Source organism: Prionailurus bengalensis, chromosome B4 (assembly GCF_016509475.1).
Source record: "Prionailurus bengalensis isolate Pbe53 chromosome B4, Fcat_Pben_1.1_paternal_pri, whole genome shotgun sequence".
Taxonomy (NCBI): Eukaryota; Metazoa; Chordata; class Mammalia; order Carnivora; family Felidae; genus Prionailurus; species Prionailurus bengalensis.
In genome coordinates, this window is record NC_057358.1 from 65307126 (window position 1) to 65327937 (window position 20812).

Below are 20812 nucleotides of genomic sequence, written 5' to 3' on the forward strand. Positions count from 1 at the left end.
CTTTTATTCATTATTTTTCTCTGGATGTGCAATATATCATACATACCTGCTACTCTGTAGATAGAGAGACTATAAGTTAAACATCTGACCTGCTCTGACAAAAGCCTGACTGGGCATAATTTTCTGCTTCTGGTTATAGACTCTTTTGTAGATTGGTATTTGATAAGTGCCTGTACTTGTAAAGCATCCTTTACTTACCATGGGGTGTGGGACTGTGCATAGAGTATTTAAAAATTTAAAGGCACTCTAAAGACATGAGTAAAACTGATACTCAGTAAAATCTCTGGTTTAGTGAATTAAATTTATAGAAAGACTGAATTTGATATATACCATGGTATAGTCTTTTATAATACTATCCTATTTTATTCAAGTTCAAGATTGAAGAAAAGAGTAAAGGAAAACTATCTCATTCATTTAAAAAAAAACATAAAGGTGATTCACTTAGGAAATTTAATTATTAGGGTAAGAAATTTAAAACATGGAAGAAACTGGGTTCTTAGCAATCAGGTGGATAACAAACAGATGTTTGTGTGCAAGATTACAGCATGCTGGGATAAATGACACTTGGCAACTTTAAATTGTACAAGAAGTTCACATTTATTATCTCATTTTATTTTCAAAATATTCCTGTTGGGTTGATATTATTATACACCTTTTTTTATATGGACAAAGAAACGAGGTCAGAAATGTTAAGAAACTTACCCAAAGTAATGGAGCCAGAAGGCAGCAGAGCCAGGCTTCTAATGAAACTACACTCACTTAAGTTCCTGTAGACTTTTCTTTCCCTCTTAACCTTCCCCAGCAGAAACAATGCTTCAAATTTTACTAGCCAGGACAAAAAACTTTAAATTGTTTTCATGGCCTTAGATTTCAAAGCCAAGAGATGAGTAACTATATGTCCTTGAAAAAATTTTTTAGAAATTAGGAAATCAGTTACCTGATTTATAGGAAACTGTTTAATGCAGTCTACTCTAGGGAAGGAGGAGAATATTTTAAACATTCACATTTAAAAGTCAACTGCATATTCTCTTCACTATATAAGAGCATGTTAATAATAATTAAATTAGTAAAGTGCAAAAAGGAACACATTTAACTCAATGGTACCTTTAAAACTATAATGAATTCCTAAAACTTACAACAGATGCAGGTATACTGCTAGAATGTCATGGGCTGAAAACCTTCTCCTTTTTTATTCATTTTTTAAAAATTTTTTTTGAGGGGAGGGGCAGAGAGAGGGAGAAAGAGAATCCTGAGCAGGCTCCAGGCTCTGAACTGTCAGCACAGAGCCTAACGTGGGGCTTAAACTCAGGAACTATGAGATTGTGACCTGAGCTGAAATCGAAAGTTGGAAGCTCAACTGACCAAGCCACCCAGAAGCTCCCTGAAAAGTTTCTCCTTATCTTTTGCAACTTCCAAACATTAAAATACAGTAAGACACAAGTGGTAAAATTCAATTATACCCCAAATATGGATTTTTTTCACTAGTTCCATCTAAGAGGAGAAAAATGGCCTAGAAATTTCCTGAAATAACATTGATTGCAACTGTTCCTTTTGAATAAGGCCAAGAGAGTCATTGTTTAGCTCTCCATGCATTTTAATAAAAGTTGTTAACAAGACAGATTTGACAAGATTATAAATTTTAAAAGCCTTAAGCATATTTTTGTCATAAGTATCATATTAAAAATTTCTTTAATTCAACTACATAAATATTTTGAGATTTCAACTCTGTAAGCCAAAAGTTGAACTCCCATATTAAAAAGAAATTCTCTTTATTTCTTTTTAGTATATTCCAAGAACAGTAACACTCCAACATAATTCAAGACAAGGAACACTGGACTAAGAGTTGATTAAAGATTTAAAATATAGTTCTGGATCTCCTATTAACCAGCTGGATGACATAAGTGATTTTTTTTAACATTCCTTGGCCTTCATTTTCTAGATGATAAAATTAAAGGACTAAATTGAACTTTCTAGCAATTCTAAAATATGATCACATGATCTAGACATGAGTGTTCTCAAAATTCTACTCCAGGGGCGCCTGGGTGGCGCAGTCGGTTAAGCGTCCGACTTCAGCCAGGTCACGATCTTGCAGTCCGTGAGTTCGAGCCCCGCGTCGGGCTCTGGGCTGATGGCTGAGAGCCTGGAGCCTGTTTCCGATTCTGTGTCTCCCTCTCTCTCTGCCCCTCCCCCGTTCATGCTCTGTCTCTCTCTGTCCCAAAAGTAAATAAACGTTGAAAAAAAAAAAAAATTCTACTCCAAACACACACCAGAATTTTTAAGTTAATATGAAAAGTCTTCTGACCTATTGTAAGTTCAAGCATTTTACTCTGAGAAAAAGATCTCAGGTCATTATTTAAGACATTGATTTTATTTGTACACAATTCTCTCAGTGTAAATATTCTTTTAGAAACCCAAAAGCAACAAATTGGAAAGGTAAGGAATGCAGGAAGCATGTGTACTTATAATGGAAGAATAATGGACAGAAATAAAAATTTGCTTTTTAAATTTATTATAACAACTGATGGTCATAAAGATCACCACTATTAAGAAAAGGTTAAATTATTCAGTAGATTTTACTTAAAAAAACCAGGGACATGCATAATATTTGATAAGTGTTTCTATTTAAAAATTTTTAAGTAGGAAATTAGGCACATAAATATGTTTTGAAACTTATTAACATAGAGTTTTTTTCAGACTATTCTTAATAAATAATGTGTTATTTGTCTGAAATCTTGATTTTTAAGAAGCAGAAATTCTGACTTTCTCAATTGTGATGAAATATGAAATTCCATTTTAAGGAGTTCCTTTGCAATTCTCTGTGTATAAAGATGAGAGGATGTTAGCACGGCCGTGGTTCTTTCTCACTTTCTGCAGTTGAAGGCCTTGTCTTACTATCAAGCTTGTGAAGGACTAAAGGCAATGAACACACAGAATAGCTCAGACACAAGGCAAAGTTCAAGGTTACAAGAAATTAACCTGTTTGTAATTAGGAATCTTTTTTTTCTTTCTTTAGGTTATCAGTCAGGGATCCAGGAGGAAACAGGTGGCACACACAAATTAGACTATTTCCAGAGGGCTTACTGAATAGACTATCTACAGAGATGTGAGCCGGGGTAGAAAACCACCAGAGATGGTACTGCACCTGGCTGCTGGGAAGAGGGGAGGCCGTGATGCCCTACTTCTAAGTCTGAAAGGACAAGGGTGGGAGAACCATTACCTGGACTCGGAAGGAAAAAATGGTGAAAAGCAAAGGCTGCTTTGAGAGAAATTGTGCCCTCAGGTGAAGGACATGGCCAGCCTGAGGCAATCTCTCAAGAGAAAGATGAGAGAATACACATCCAAATGACATTCTCCTCCTGCCCTAATGTCTCTTGCCAGAACTCCGAGAACAGTGTCAACAGTGTTGGTAGACCTAATAGGCCAGCCCCCTGAGGTACCAGACAGGGTGGAGAATAGTAGAGAGTGAACCTAAAGGGACACATGGACTACATCTAGCATCTTTAGCTCCTGAAGTTTTACAAGATGCACTTTTTAATAAGTGCATGTACAGGTTGGTGAAGGAACAAAGAGGAGAAGTGCCCAGTGCAAAAGGAAGAGTCAAGTCAGGGTGCAGATGAGAGGCGTGTGATGTAACATTGTAAGTGTATACTTCATTTAAAAATCATATACTCACTGAATCACGCCATATAGTAACTAAAAAGATTTAATTTAACTCTTTACACAAAACTTTCTACCCTAAATAGAAAAGCGTACCACCTAAAACTATCTTCTACCATAATATTAAGACATAACCATTTTTTGCACCAAGATCTCTATTCCTATTTAATATGTAAGTGACATCAACAACCAAAACCATATCCTGCATCATTCTGTAATAAATTTTTGGCAGCTAACATACAGGGAGCATTTACAAATGCCTGACTCTGCTAAGCACTTATTTTATTTCCTGTATTCAACAAACTGTGGTTTGCCTTCTCATAATTCCCATTTTATAAATAAGGTAATTAAGGCTTAGAGAGACTGTAACTTGCTCAAAGCCATAGATTCATTCAAAGTCATAAGTGACACAGCAGGGATGCAAAGGTTGTTAGTTTGTCCCAGAGCCTAAATTCTTCAGTGATTGGGCTACTCTCCTTCCAATAATAGCCAGAGAGGGAGAGGGGAAGAAGGGGGTGGGATGGGAAGGGGGGGCCAGGAAAAGGGGAAGAGGAGGGGAATGGTGGAGAGGGAGAGGAAGAGAGCCAAGGATGATAGAGAAGTTAGATAGCATTATAATCTTTACAAGTTGAGCAAGGTAGGAATTTAAATTGGAAATTATGTGGATGCAATGAATTTAGGCAAAAAAAAAATTATCTTGCCTTTTGAGCAACCCCAAATGTTATGACTAAAATATGGTCAGCTTTGGCTACCAATCTGTGATATTCTTTTAATGACTCAAAATGTCTTAGTGTGCTCACCCAACAATGCTGTATTTATTTAGCAAGTGTGGGTTCAGTTTTGAATTAAGACTAAAACTGGTGGCATACATACATTTAAGTATTGGATATGCATTAACTTTTTTTGTTGTGTGAAACAAAATACTATAATCAATATTACAGGAATCTACTGCTTAAACTGATAATAAAAGGCTAATATAATTGTTATGAGCTATTTTAAAGCCAATTTGCCTGAGGTATTTTATGTAAAATGCAAAGGTAGTCAAAACAGACCAAATTGCTCTCTAAATGTACACAGATGTGACTTAACTGTCAAAATAATATAAACAACTATGGTGACTTATTGAATTCCAAATATTCATGAGACAAATTTCCTTATTTTTATTTCCTTTTCCTCCATTTGGCCCATCTCTCCACTCTCTTCCCCTGTGGCAACCACCAGTTTGTTGTGTTTTTATGGGTCTGTTCCTGCTTTGTTTCCTTGATTGCGTTAGAGTCCTTTAACAATCTTTTGGAGTTGAGCAGGTGTTAAGGCCAAGAAGAGCCAAGGTTTGGGAACTCACATAATCTTTTGATAGTCTATGATAGACTCTATTATTTTGAATTTAATTTTAATTTGATTTTATATTGCAACAAAGATACTTCCTATAAATTCTTGCAAAATGATCTAAGACCAAAAGATCTGATAGGTTTATAGAATTTATTTGCATCATGTAAGTTAATAATAAATTAATGGCGGCCCTTTAGCAGATGTGGTATCTGTGACACTCCAGAGATGAAATAGAAAATTAGGAATGCTAAGGAGGAGCAGATATGGGTTCATTGTCCCAGTCTGCAGGCCTATGACTATAATCCTGCTGCTGCACTCCGGAGATGTAGCGGGACAGCCCCTGACCAAAAAGGTTTACTCTCTCCCACCTTGCCTTTCACCACACTTTTTTCTTTAGAAGAAGGTTGGAATTTTGCCATTCTTTAAAATGTTACTGGCTAACCCATTATTCCATAGTTAGCAAACTTTAAAAGTGAATTGATAGCTAAATGCAAACAAAGCAAAGCAAAACAAAAACCAGCATTATTTTGATCCTGGGATAGACCCAGGATGCTCAGAAAAATTAAAAATATATCACTAGAAATAAGAAAACAAATTAAAAACAATTTTTTAAACATTTAAAGAAATTTTAGTCACAGATATTAAAATACATTACTTCAAACTCAAGCTCAGCTAGTACATTTAGTACTCTGGTTGGTACAATGAACATAACAGTTTCTTTCTTTCAAACTTGACAGATCCTTAGTTAAAAGATAATAGATTCAAGTACTTTATAGCTGTAAACTAGGTCAGTGTGGTTATGTACATATACCCTTTTTTCCTGTGAGAATTCTTGTCTAGAACATCGTTGGTGCTGAAAAAAAATGTTCATTGAATAGATGAGTAAATAAATATGTAAGATAAAGTTCTAGTAAAAAAATAAAGACAAGCTTTTCTTTATCTAGCTATACTTTCAGTGGCTTCTTGAGTGTGCATGACATCACTATATTTAAATATTCAAAATACATTAGTCTTTATACTGATTGACTTTTTGAAAATAAGTGAATTAAAAATTGGACAAATACACTTTTACATAGCTTAAAAAGTAAATGTGTATAAAGCATACATTGCAAACGTATTCTACCATTTTTGCCAACTTTCTATATTAGTGCATGACTGGCTTGCCATATTTCTGATATATAGTAGGATGATGCCTAAAGTGAAAATTAATTTTTTGTAAAGAATTAAGGCATACCTTTTTTTTATATCCTTTGCCATTCAATCTTAAATTTTAAAAAACCCTGATTCCTGATAAGAATGTTAATTCTTGTATAGACATAATTAGTAATTAAATTGTGAGTACAAAATATGTTTCAACCTGATGGAGTTTTGACAATAAAATATTCCTGCTTTATTTTATTTTATTTTATTATTATTATTATTATTTTTTTTTTTTTTTGGGACAGAGAGAGACAGAGCATGAACGGGGGAGGGGCAGAGAGAGAGAGGGAGACACAGAATCGGAAACAGGCTCCAGGCTCTGAGCCATCAGCCCAGAGCCCGATGCGGGGCTCGAACTCACGGACCGCGAGATCGTGACCTGGCTGAAGTCGGACGCTTAACCGACTGCGCCACCCAGGCGCCCCTCCTGCTTTATTTTACATAAGAATTTATGCCACAAAGTTTTTCATTTTTTCTTACAGAAGGTAGATGATGTTAACAAATAGAACTAAGAAAATATTTATTAATTTGTAATCAATAGGGTACAATACTGCATTGTTTTTTCCCTCTGGTAGTGGCAGATTTATACTAACAAACATTCTCACACTTGACCTTGTGTGAAAATTTGCTATGTTAATTTATTCAACAAGTATTTATTGACTAATTACTAAGTGCTCATATATGCTGAGAAGAATATAAGAGGTACACAAGGTGATTTCTGTCTTCCAGCTCAGAGGGAAGAGGAAGACATGAGACATCTACTCAGACAAGGTATAAATATGTGCTACAGACAGTGCTTCCATCGGCAGATACTAGCTTCTTTCCATTTCCATGGCTCCCAGCCTACTCCAGTCTCTGTTTCATTTAATCTAGACTCCTTCCTGGACCCCTACATTTCATGATCCTTTACTCCTACCCACTGTACACACTGAAGCCATATAGGATGATAGCTCCACTAGTTTTATTCTCCTGATAAAAACAAATATAAATTCCCACAGCATTAAAGGCCTTACTGATTGTAGTTTAAATAGAACATTCTACTTTTGGTTCCCTTTAGTCCCTCCTTCATCTCATATTCCACACAAGTCTACTATTTTCCCCCTGAAAACGTGCTAGTCTTGTTTATTTCCTTTTCCTCATGCTGTTTCTTTGTCAAGGAACATCCCTTTCCTTTATTCAGAATTCTATCATCCTCATATGGTGGTCTTATAAACCATTTTCATATTAGACATAGTCTGCATGAGAGGAGAGAGAGAGAGAGAGAGAGAGAGAGAGAGAGAGAGAGAGAGAATGTATATGTGAACAAGACCGTATTTGTGGAGGTTTTCAGGAAAATGTTATATAGTATTATTTATACATTAACATATACTTTATTTCTTTGTTTCTTCTATTAAAGTTCTTGATCAAATACAAATTTATTAAATTTTATTAAATTTGTATTTTTTTTTTAATTTTTTTTTTTTTCTTTTCAACGTTTATTTATTTTTGGGACAGAGAGAGACAGAGCATGAACGGGGGAGGGGCAGAGAATGAGGGAGACACAGAATCGGAAACAGGCTCCAGGCTCTGAGCCATCAGCCCAGAGCCTGACGCGGGGCTCGAACTCACGGACCGCGAGATCGTGACCTGGCTGAAGTCGGACGCTTAACCGACTGCGCCACCCAAGCGCCCCTTAAATTTGTATTTTACTAAAGTATAAACTTTGTACATAGGTGATTCTCAGTAAATTCTTATGTAATCAAATTGAAGTTGTTTGAATCTAATGCCATAGGAAAAAAGTCAATTTCATTTAATGAACCGGCCTAGGAAGATTTTTTTGAACAGGGCCTTGGACAGGCATCTGGATATATGGAAAAAAAATTGTGACAGATACTCTAAGATGAAAATTTTTTGGAATAAGACACATAAATTAATTAAAAACAACAATCACAAAAAAGCAGCAACTCTTATTTCCATAGAGTTCTATATTAATAATTATGTCATTGGCCTGAAGAAGAAAAAGAGGTCCATGGCATTTACATCAATTGATATTAGTAAAGCAGGAGATTCATTAAACATTAAAGATATATCAACTATTTCAAGTTGGTGACAAAAATTTTTTTTACTAAATTTTAGAATTTTTAACTTGGACGTTTGTAGTATATAAAGGCACTGTCTAAAATACACATGATTGGGGCACCTGGGTGGCTCAGTCGGCTAAGTGTCCGACTTCGGCTCAGATCATGATCTCACAGCTTGTGAGTTTGAGCCCTGTGTTGGGCTATCTGCTGACAGCTCAGAGCCTAGAGCTTCTTCAGATTCTGTGTCTTTCTCTCTCTCTCTGCCCCTCCCGCGCTCACACTCTGTCTCTTTCAAAAAAAAAATAATAGAAAACAAAATACACATGATTATCTCAGTATGAGAACCTTAAATTATAAGAATGGTTTTTCTAGATCTGTGTTTACTTAACTAGGTATTTATCTATATTTATCATTAGTGTCTCATAATATAAAGATAGCTAGTATTTTAATTCAAATATATGTTTTATCTGTTACTTAAATTCTTTTATATCTCTGTTCACATAGTTGGATCACCTTTGCAGGTTTCTACAAAATTTGGGTGAGTGAGGGCATATGACTACATTTCTTTCTATCTCTTTCCTTTTTTCTCCTTCTTTGTAGGAAACTCTGTATTTCTGTATGAAATTACTTGAAGTTAAAAGTGTGTAAGAAAAGATAGTCACTTAAGCAATTTCAACCCATATTGTTTTCATCAATCTGAAATATAAAATTGCTTAATGATTTTTCAAAAGCTGACAAGAAGCTTTAATTAAACACTATGCTACGCATAAAGATGATACTATCATATATTGTGAACTTGGGTCCCATAGTCAAGAAATGTAGGTTTCATTACGATCTTCCTAAAAGAAAACCCGTAAATGGTATCTAGAACAATAAGTACCTCAATGTTCCAGTTACAGAGAAATGTCATTTGGCTAGAATAATTTAATAATGTATTTTGTTATTACCCACTTATTTTTGTATCCAGAATATTGAAGCGAAAATGTGTATAGATGTGGTAATCAGAATAAAGGTACCCCCAAAGATGGCCACATCCTAATTTCTGGGACCTATGAATATGTTGCCTACATGGCAAAAGGACTTTGCAGATATGATTAAGATTATGAATCTTGAGATGGGGAAATTATCCTAGATTTTCCATATGGGCCCAAGAACATGCTTTAAAACAATTTTTTGCATCCTTAAATATTTAGAACATGCTAAACCCATACTAGGCACTTAGCAAATATTTATTGAATGAATAAAAAAGAAGGGATAGTTTAAGATTGGGGCATCAAGAAAGAAATAACCTAACAATTAACTATTATCTGCATTTGCAGATTTTCCACTATAGGAATATAAGTAATAAAGTAAAAAACAACATGAAATTAAAAGAGCTCCAATGTATCTTTGAAATATGATCCGGTTTCAAAATTTCTTCTTTGTTCCCTAATAAATTTCACAGTGGAAACCAAGAAATAAAGACCCAACAAGTGAGAATGTTATGATGATGCAATTCAACAAACTGGAAGTATAAAATTTTAAATGATCTTATCTATATCATTCTTAGTGAAAATATAATGACCCCAAATTTTGGTTTTCATTAGTAAAACATTGATGGGGGAAAAAGTAAAAGGAGTACTCTTGGGGCACCTAAGTGGCTCAATCAGTTGAGCATCTGACTCTGGATTTTGGCTCAGGTCATGATCCCAGGGTAGTAGGATTGAGCCCCGAGTTGGGCTTTGCACTGAGCACAGAGCATGCTTAAGATTCTTTCCTTCTCTTTCTCTCCCTTTGCCCTTTCCCCTGTTGACATACTCTCTCTAAAAAATTAAAAAACAGCAGCTACTCTGTATTAAAATATAATTTCCTATTTTTATTTTTTAATATATTTTTTAAAAATTATCTTATTTTTAAAATTATCCCTTATCTCTAGTAAGGACTTCTACATTTTAAGCTTATAAATTTTGGTAAAATTTTGACAAAAGATGGTAAATACTTAAAGACAACCTGGTGGTAAAAAATTAAATGTACCCATTTAAAAACCAACAAATCAATACAATTCTGCAATCTAACCTAAGTGACCAGTTTTCTAATTCCAATTCCATAATTCTATCCTAGATACATAATCTTAAATAAAACAGATTTGTGTAAATAAGAACATAACAATTTTTAGTATACCAAAATTTATGCCTAACTCAAATGTTCAACAGTAAGAGAATGGTTAGGTAAATAGATCATATATTTAAACATTATACAATAAAACAAATGTAACATAAAAGAAAATCAGTGGGAAAAAATTTAAACGTGGTTTGAACTATTTATTTATTTACTTACTTACTTATTTATTTATTTACTTACTTACGTATTTATTTAGAGAGAGAGTGGAGGGACAGAGAGAGAGAGAGAGAGAGAGAGAGAGAGAGAGAGAAAATCCCAAGTAGGTTCAGTGCCATCAGCACAGAACCCAACACATGGCTCGAATCCACAAACCATGAGATCATGACCTGAGCCTAAATCAAGAGTTGGATGCTTAACCAAGTGGGCCACCCAGGTACCCTGAAACTTAGTTTGAACAATAATTTCAAAACATGTATGGAAAAAATTTACAAAGCAATATGCCATGATATTATATGTAATTGGTAGCATTATGGAGTATTTTATTTTGTATTATGTTTTTTACTGTTTTCCAAATTTTCAATATTAAAGTTATTATTTTATATTAAGAGAGTTTTGTAATGTAAAACAAAAATTCTAATATAAACAATCACTTCTGCTCATTCAACATTTCAAATTCTGTAATTGTGTCTATTCCATGAAACCTTCTGAAGAAATGGGCTGTTTTAGACTAAACCAAGGGCTTTTCCAAATATCATCAAAGTACATTTTAGGTTTGATCTGAGGAACAATATCTGAAATAATGAAAGTCACTCAATATTAACTATGAGGAAACTAAGTGCTGGGAATAGGTTATAAAATAAACATTTTACAAAAGAAAAGAACTACTATTTTTGTTAACTTACAAGAGCTGGGTTTTTTTTATTTACATAGTCACTAATATGGTGCAAGTGCCTAAATTATTATTACATACGTAATCAAATCCTACCTTTGCATGTTCTTAATACATAAATTCCGTAACTTTGTAAACTCATTCCAATAAGTTGAATGATAATTAGTTTTATATACTACTACAGGTGAAAAAAAATAGTTTGGTGGAATTATTACTTACTGTGGTAGCACAATGAATATCTTTCCACACTGTGGCTTCCCTGGAGAGATCAGAGACTTCAAACAAATTATCAAGAATCACTTCCCCAATCATGTCATGTCTAGAAAATCTGTCAAAATCATATACACTGAAATGTAGTTTTCGGTTGCTTAGTTGATCATATGCTACAGGAAACTGAAAAGTTTCATCAAATAGAGGATTTAAAGTCTTTCTGTGCACACGGGTCTGAAATTTCTTTTTCCTATCTGGAAGAAGATACATCTTCACATAAGGGTCAGAAGTGCCTGTGAAGTCTTTAGCAGGGAGATCTAAGGCTTTGATAATTTTAACAATCAGCAGTTCATTTTCATAGTCATACTGGAGGGTGAAGTTAAGTTTCCCACAGGTTTTGACATCTTCTTCCCTGTTGCCCTCAGAGTCAACGGATTTCTGTTTGTAGAGCTCTGGTTTTATCCTCCCAATGCTGGTTGTTGTTTCTCCTCTTTGTAAAACTGGTTCTGTGCCCATGCTAAAATCAACACTGGAAACCTGCATTTGCCTTGGTAGGTGTCTCCTGAAGGAATTGTGGCTGTATATACACACATGTACACACAAGATAATTTAGGTAGATCATTTTGATGACAACATTATACAGTGGCATATAAACTCTCCCCCACCCCAGGATAATGAAAGCATTGCATTTGTATAAATAGAAAAACGGATGGACACACATGCATGCACGCACACGCAAACACACACACACACACACACACACACAGCTACTTTCGAAAAACCAGAAATGCAATATTCAAAGGAAAAGACTTCTAAAATTATAGAAACATCTGAAACACTCAAATGTACATTTTTATGAACTTTTGGAATTTTTTACTCTCAATCATAAGGACATAATTAAAAACAATTGTGAAGAAACACAGTTACAAAGTTTAGTATTCCACAAAATACCACAAATCATAAATCATCTGGTTATATCTTGTTGTAATTTTTGTGTAGACAAATCATGTTGATGACTGGTTTCTTTATATCTGAATTTTTTGTATCTCATGAATTTCGTGTTTTTAGTGACTGCCCCATTACAATAAAAAACATAAGTCCACCTATTCTAATACTATTTAATTATTCCTAATACTTAAGGAATTATTCCTAATACTTAAGATAACTAAATGAATATTTACTTGTGAAAAGAATATATAGTGGTGACAGCCAAAATTAGTACATTTTCCTTTTTTCAACATGGAGTGAGCTTCAGAAATTCTAAGGACTAAAAATATACACTTTTAGAATTTGGGTCCAACCTAATAGAGTTTTTTAGAATTCAAACTGACTTTCCTTTATCACTGTTACCATTCATCTAGTCAACATTTCTGGAACATTAGCTATATCAACTTACCATTGTCTTGTAAATGTGACTTGCATTAAAATCTGCTTCTCTTCTACTTCATCTGTGATTTCTGGTATGAGCCGTGTCAACTTATGTGTCTCCTCAAGGCTTAGTCCCAGGTCTTTAGTTCTTTATTCTCCTTAGTCTCTCCAGTAGACTAATCATCAATTCTTGAACTATAACTGTCATCTTAAATCTGGTGGTTCCCTGCATATATCTCAGATATGTAAACTTCTAGTCCCATATTTACACATCTCAAAGGGAGATTTCTAAGTGGATATCTTAATTTTTCCCCAAACTCAAGCAAAATCATTTTCTGCCTTTTGCTCTCAAACTAGTTCTCCCTTCCACAATCTCAGACAATAGCTCTAACATATTTATCAGCCACTTGTGCTTGGGAATCTGCAGTATGCTCTGAATCACATTTCCTTCATTCATGAGATTTACTCAATTTTCGAAATCCAGTTGATGTTTGCTTTGAAACATTCCATATACTTGTCCATTCTGTTCCATTTCTATTGCTACTCAGTCCAGATCCTCATCAACTTCTGTTTTGCTTTCTATACTAGTCTTTGCCTGACTCTCCTTTCAGCTCTCTCTTACACTTAATATCTATCTAGCACTTACTTTAAAATCCTGTATTCACTTATGTTGTCTGTTACATCAGATCTACATTTTTTACAGTAAACACTAAGTAATACTGAGGACATTGGTTTAACTAATATTTGATTCACTGATGCACACATAAGGACTGATTTAAGAGGGATTAAAAAAAAATAAGTAAATATCCAGAAGTAAGATACCTAGCCATTTTACCATCTGAGCAGTAATTTGAGGAGCTGAGGATGTTAAACCTAGAAAGGAGAGTAATCTGTCTTCTAATTTCTAAAGCACTGTCATGGCAGAATTAATAAGAATCTATGGAAGTTACAGGTAAAGACGGACTTTGGCTTAATATAAGGGAGCATTTAAAAATATCTACAGCTGTCCAGGGGCGCCTGGGTGGCGCAGTCGGTTGAGCATCCGACTTCAGCTCAGGTCACGATCTCGCGGTCCGTGAGTTCGAGCCCTGTGTCGGGCTCTGGGCTGATGGCTCAGAGCCTGGAGCCTGCTTCCGATTCTGTGTCTCCCTCTCTCTCTGCCCCTCCCCCGTTCATGCTCTGTCTCTCTCTGTCTCAAAAATAAATAAACGTTAAAAAAAATTTTTTTTAAATAAAAAAAATAAAAATATCTACAGCTGTCCAAAATGGTGTACATGAAGTATAGAAACCAAAGTTAGATGTTGAAGAAAAAGGTTTATGCCTCAGGTTGAGATGTTAGACTTCTGTTTTCTAACACTTAATTTCTACGATTCTCTATCATTCTATGATTCTTTAATAATTTTATTCATGATATCATTATGTATATTAATAAAATGGAATTTTATTATGTAAATTATGTTATGTAAAATCAGAATTATAATCTGAGGTGTTCCAAATTTACTCTCTTATGTTTAATTAGCTTATTTTCTATTCTCAGGATGGAAATATTAAACTATTTAAATACCATAAAAATGGTATAGCTAATCCCATTCTAATTCTTGATATTCTTTAGTGCTAATCTGGTATTGGAATATCATTTTTTCCTTAAGCTTCTATATCTATTCCTTATATAGAATCAGGGGCTTAAATTGGGGTCAGGCCACCATTGGAGAGTATTTGTGAAAATAAGAATAATTTTAAAAAGAATACAAGTAGTATATGTTCTGAATCATTAAAGGGGTCTAATATAATTTAGTTATATATTCAGTGTTCTTAAGCAATTTAGAATATATTGTTGAATAAATATTTCTGCCTAAATCACTTTCCCTTATGTAATGATTTTCATTTTTAAAATATTTATCTATTTACTTATTTATTTATAGAGCATGTGCATGAACGGGGGGAGGAACAGAGGGAGAGAGAGAGAGAATTCTAAGTAGGCCCTGTGCTGCTAGCATGGAGCCTGATGCAGGGCTCAATCTCATGAACCATGAGATCATGACCTTCACCAAAATCAAGAGCCAGAGGCTCAATCAACTGAGCCACCTAGGAGCCCCTGTAGTGATATTTAAAGAAAATTTTTGTAAGCAAAATTCCCCCAAAAGTTAATTCCTTATTTCTTATAAATTGATTCCATAATTTCACCCTCATACTTTTCGATATAACAAAATTTTAATCTTCTAACCTCTCTCTAAAAATCAGCACTTTCTTTATGTCTGTGAATATAATTGTACAGCTGTAAAGCCCCTCTGGCAAGAATCAAAGATTAGTAATGTTTTTGTTCTAGTAAGCCAGTGCCCTAATTATAGGGTAAATAGTGCATATTCTAAGTCATAGTTTAGCTAGTCAGTTAAGAGAAGCTTTAATTATTACAATGTTAAACTATTGCCATGACAAAACAGACCTTTTTCTTTTTGCTCCCTTCCCCCCCACCCCGCCCCCTGACCCCCACCCCTTTCCTTTTTCTCTTTTGGAATGATATGATAAGTGGCTAGTCTCACAAATATCCAGCCAATCAAAGTATAGGACATTTTACTTTTACTGATCCCATTCTTACCCTTCAAACCCTAGGATGGCACCACCCAACTATTTCTCCAATAGAGAAGGAAAAACTTTCCCTACCTTGCCTAGAATATCTGACAGCAGCTAGATAGATCAAACTTAACTTAATGCCATAGGAATAGCATGCATTACCATGGTGATTTTCAAATATTTATTACCAACAGATCCCTTCCTTCAACGAAATCAGAAGCCAGAAGTTGAATATGTAAAGACAGCACTGCTCTGGTTGACGTGTGGGTAGAGTCCTGGAATCTCACTGGAAACCAAGCCAACTTTTCCCTACTACCCAGAAGAAAGTGCTTGAAGATCCTAACACTGAGATGAGGTAGGCAAAGTGCTGGACTAGAATCAGACAGTTTGCTCCCAGCTTCCCTATAAAATAAGAGCAACTTTGGGCAAGTCCCTTAACTTGTTTGGGCTTTCCGCTCCTTACCTATAAAACAGTCCTTTCACATTGTGAAGACCCAGTGAGATATTAGATGACTGAAAACTGTAATTTCTCATCTGATAATATCATTACAATTCAGGATACAAGGAGCTAAGGTGCAAATGCCGTACTGAACTCTCTGGTTCTGACAATCTGAAGTCTAGGGTTGCTGTTTGGGGGTGCACAGATGGCACAGAGTCACTCCTGTGGGAGTATGTCCTGCAGCCACCGCCCTGGACAACACAGACTCTCTGATTAACTCACTTCTCAGCACCTACCAGTTCTCTTCTCCTTAAGTGGGAAACCTTTATCCTCCTACTCTTAACTGTAGTGCCTTTACCATCTGTTCAGTTTACCTTAGATATTGCTTGAGAAATCAGAGAGGAACAACAAAAATATATTTAGCAGCACTTTATTGATTTGTTTTAATATGTTTATATGGAATTCATCTTTCCTTGTTTTTTGTTGGTATCGAAGTTTGTATCAGAGACTGTCAGCATATATTAAAGGTTACAGCCCCATTTCATAGTTAAGAAGTCTTGAAAAGTAAGACTAAATCAAGTTTTCTGGTAAAGTAAGTTTTCATCTTTATTTGTTTCCTATTCTATTCAATTCGAAACAAGGATTCACTCAATACAGGCACAAAAATAACAGGCAGAGCACCACATATGCGAAGGCAGACTAAGTTGTATAATATGTCACAATGAATTTTTAAAATAAAAATTGGAAGGGAGCCTGGGTGGCTCAGTCCACCAGCATCCAAGTTTTGATTTCGCCTCAGGTCATGATCTTGTGGTTTGTGACTTCGAGCCCTGTGTTGGGCTCTGCACTGACAGTGTGGAGCCTGCTTGGGATTCTCTCTCCCCCCCCCCTCTCTGCCCCTCCCCTGCTCACATACTGTCTCTCAAAATAAATGAATAAAACTTAAGTAAATAAATAAAAATTGGACATCAGCAAAATCGTCTATATCCTTAATCTCTTCTTTGAATGTTCTCACATTATTGCTCAGTAGAAACATGACTTTTCTCCAAGGACATGTTTCCTGTGTGCCCCTCTCATGTGGTGGCTGATGTTTTCCCTGCAATCCTGTTCCACTGGCCTGGAGGCCAGGCAGTCGTACATTCCTCTTGTTCTCCATTGCCGCTTTGACACCATTCTCCCTTCATCCACCTCTCCCAGTGCTGGAGCTCAAGTCAGCAAATCATATCCCCATTACTACTTATTTTTAGTAGTCTGTTGATTACATCACTCTCATTTAAGTCGTCATTATTTCATTTCCTGCTCCACTAAAACACTGCCTTTGACAATGTTTTTGTTCTAACTGCTAGCAATGCACATGTCTCTTCCCACCTTGTGGCCTCTAGGTTCCCTGAACTCCCCTTCTACCATGATGCTCTTTACTTACTCAAGCTACTACCATGTACATAGATTTTGTCATCATTAGCTGCAAACTCTCCAGAATCCCAGTGTCATGCATGCCTCTCTCTGATCAACACCCATTATCCTTCTAGCTCAGACCCTCTTACACTCCAACTCAGACAACCTTTCCAATTCACCAGAACCTCCAATCCATTGTCTATACCACCATTTCATAATCCCTATTTCCCTGATGTCATTTCCCTCTCTTTACCCAGTTTTAATTTCATGGCTAATCAGTAGTCATTAACACATCCCCTATTCCCTGTTGCTCCCTACCTTCTTAGTAGCAGGACAAAACTGTGGCTCTGGTTGAATTCAAGTCTCCATCATTTCTACACCTGCACAAGTGCAAGTGAATGCAATTGGAGAAATACATAAAACAACTCTCACTGGTCTACTTTATTTTTTATTTAGAGAGAGAGAGAAAGAGAGCACACGTGTGTGCATGCATGCACTTCAGTGGAGGAGGGGCAGAGAAAGAGGGGAAGAGAGAATCCCCAAACCCATGGGGTTTGATCTCACGAGAGATCAAGAGTTGGATGCTTAACCACCTGAGCCACCCAGGTGCCCCTCACTGCTCCACTTTAAATTTGTGACCACATTCCTCATGCAAACTCTAATGTAGCATAGCAATCCCTTCTCCCTCTCAACCTCCTGGATTCACAAGACGACTATTTCATACCTTCTCATTTTTCTACAAACCTCCATCACCACCTTCTTCATTCTTAGTCTACATTAAGGACCAAACTTTCCATTGCACTCAGAAAAAATTGAAGCAAAGAGCAGAAACCTTCCGCAGACTCCCACTATCATCAACCCTCTTATCAGCATTTGTACCTATGTGTTTTGCCTTGAAGCCAGTCCCTCCACTTATACTAAATCCCATTTTTTCTCTTGTTACCTTGAAGAATATTCCCTCTGCTTAATGCATTAATCCTCCCTCTCTGTTGAATCACTGCCTATCAGTATAAAAGCACACTATTGTTTCTCCCAACTTAAAGGAAACTTCTTTACACCACTTCTTCTCTCTGTACTACACTGTTTCTCTGTCACATTTGTAGCAAAACTCCTTGAAAGAGCTGAGGACAGTCTGTTTACTGTCTGATTTCCTTCTTTTTTTTTTTTTAATTTTTTTTTTCAACGTTTATTTATTTTTGGGACAGAGAGAGACAGAGCATGAACGAGGGAGGGGCAGAGAGAGAGGGAGACACAGACTCGGAAACAGGCTCCAGGCTCCGAGCCATCAGCCCAGAGCCTGACGCGGGGCTCGAACTCACGGACTGCGAGATCGTGACCTGGCTGAAGTTGGACGCTTAACCGACTGCGCCACCCAGGCACCCCTGTCTGATTTCCTTCTATTTAAACATATTCTAATTAGCTTTTACATATGCCCAACTCCACCATAATCACTCTTAGAAATGTGAACAATGTCTTCCCCACTTTGCTAAGCTCCCAGGGCAATTCACGGTCTTCATTCCAGCTGACCTTATTAGGGTCACTTAACAATTAATCATTCCTGGTTATTTACATACTCTGTTCACTTGGCTTCCAAGTTATACCTCTTGGCTTTTCTCCTGCTATACAAGTCTCCATTTCTCAGTCTGTTATGCTCTTCCTGATGTCTGCAAACAGTGTATTGAAATTATTTGTTTCCACATCTGTCTTCCATTCCTCAACCCGTGTGCTAGACTGTAGTCTTCATAACAGCAGAAACTAAGTATTATTCACCTTTTCATGAATTTCATAATAACATATGCTGAGATTCAGGAAATGTTAATTGGAGTTTGTATTAAAACAATTTACCCTAGGGGCGCCTGGGTGGCTCAGTCAGTTAAGCATCCAACTTCGGCTCAGGTCATGATCTCGCAGTTTGTGAGTTCGAGTCCTGCGTCAGGCTCTGTGTTGACAGCTTGGAGCCTGGAGCCTGCTTTGGATTCTGTGTCTCCCCCCCTCTCTTCCCCTCCCCTGCTCATGCTCTGTCTCTGTCTCTCAATAATAAATAAACGTTAAAAAAATTTTAAAACAATTTACCCTAATATTCCTGTGACTCATGAAATCAAACTTCCCAAGAATATTCTGTATTATAAAGAAGAGTCCAATCAATTCATAATTAGTGCTTATAAAGAGGAGATGGTATTTATCAGTGCCAGAAAACAAACTCTCCAAGTTTGAATTTATTTTATAAGGTTTTGTCTTTGACCTTGGTTCAAAGAGCCATCCCACTTCAGAAAAGAAGTTAGTGTATTTATCAAATACATGTTTCATGAAAAGGGTTATTTAACCATTTCAAGCACCTGTACAGCATGTTTCATAAAATTTTATTTCAAAGAGATAGTTCTCAGTTCTCTCAGTTTTGGATAAATACTGCTTCTTGACATCCTAGCTAGGTTTATATCTTTTATACTCTCCCTTTGTATAACATCTTGCTTTCCATTACTTACAGTGCCCTGGAATGGATAATTGCAATTTCTGCTTTTAGGAGGAATTTAATTGAAAAAAAAATCCCTTAAAGAAAACTATACAATCCAGTTTTATGTATTTTTATATAATTCTTTATTTCTCTTATATAATGATTTTAAAAATTACTTTTGTAAGCAACCATACATAGCTGATTGTAAGTCCATGAACACATATAAGACAATTTCTTCCTATGCACACTTTCCTGCTTTTGTTAATGTTCAGTTGGCTCTGCCATTACGTTTCCCAATTATTTTTCAGTAGGTATTTAGAATCCTAACAGTGGCTAACCTATGTAATTCCTCATCCTCAGCAAATTACTTTCCACTTATTATTTACCTCTTCTCTATACCATTAATGAATGCACAGAAAATTGGCCCTCAAACTCATCCCAGAGAGTATACCATCATTAACCTCTTTCTAATATGGGCAGTTTATCTCACCACCTGATGCTGTTGTTAAAAGAGCACAGAGAAGTGGAGATGACCCCAATCAGTTAGAAGCATCACTTGACACTTTTCTGTATCTACACAGTGATAGAAATTAGGAGCGCATAAAAGTAGGCTACACAGCCTTGTTCTCCTGAGAACTTAGCATCGAGTTTGGCAAATAGCTAGAGCTAAATATTAGGACAATAGATAATTGCTAGATTGTAACTATGGCTTCAAATGATAAAGGGTAATAGCTCATAATTGGGCAGAGAAGGTAGACTCTGGAATGCATTTTCCTTAAACATCTTACAGTAGATAAAAAAGAGGTCACCATCCCAGATGAAGGAAGCGCAAAAGCAAAAATGCAGATGCCGAGAGGTGGGGATAGTCAAAAGACCAAGCACTCCTCTAGTGGACAATCATGAAGTATCCATTTGGAATCAATAGGATGAGGTCATCAAATTCATTTATTGATTTTTTTTTTAGACCAACAAATATAACCTGAGTTCCTACAGTACTTTCTAGGTGTCAAGAGCAATACACAAGTGAATTCGGCATTTTCTGCCTAAGAAAGCAGCATAGAGCTCTATGTGTGGGGGAATATGGAACCATAATGCTTGAATGGTAGCTTGGTATCATCAAATTGTAATTGTTTGAATGGCAG

At 35.9% G+C, this 20812-nt stretch overlaps 1 protein-coding gene across 1 annotated transcript in view; it reads right to left on the reverse strand.

Annotated features, from left to right (window-relative positions):
• SYT10 (synaptotagmin 10) overlaps nucleotides 1–20812 on the reverse strand; it is a 65248-nt gene that overhangs the window by 20249 nt on the left and 24187 nt on the right. The window contains exon 3 of the mRNA XM_043563147.1: nucleotides 11455–12022. Within this exon, the coding sequence (XP_043419082.1) occupies nucleotides 11455–12022 (568 nt within the window). The remainder of the gene's footprint in view (nucleotides 1–11454; nucleotides 12023–20812) is intronic.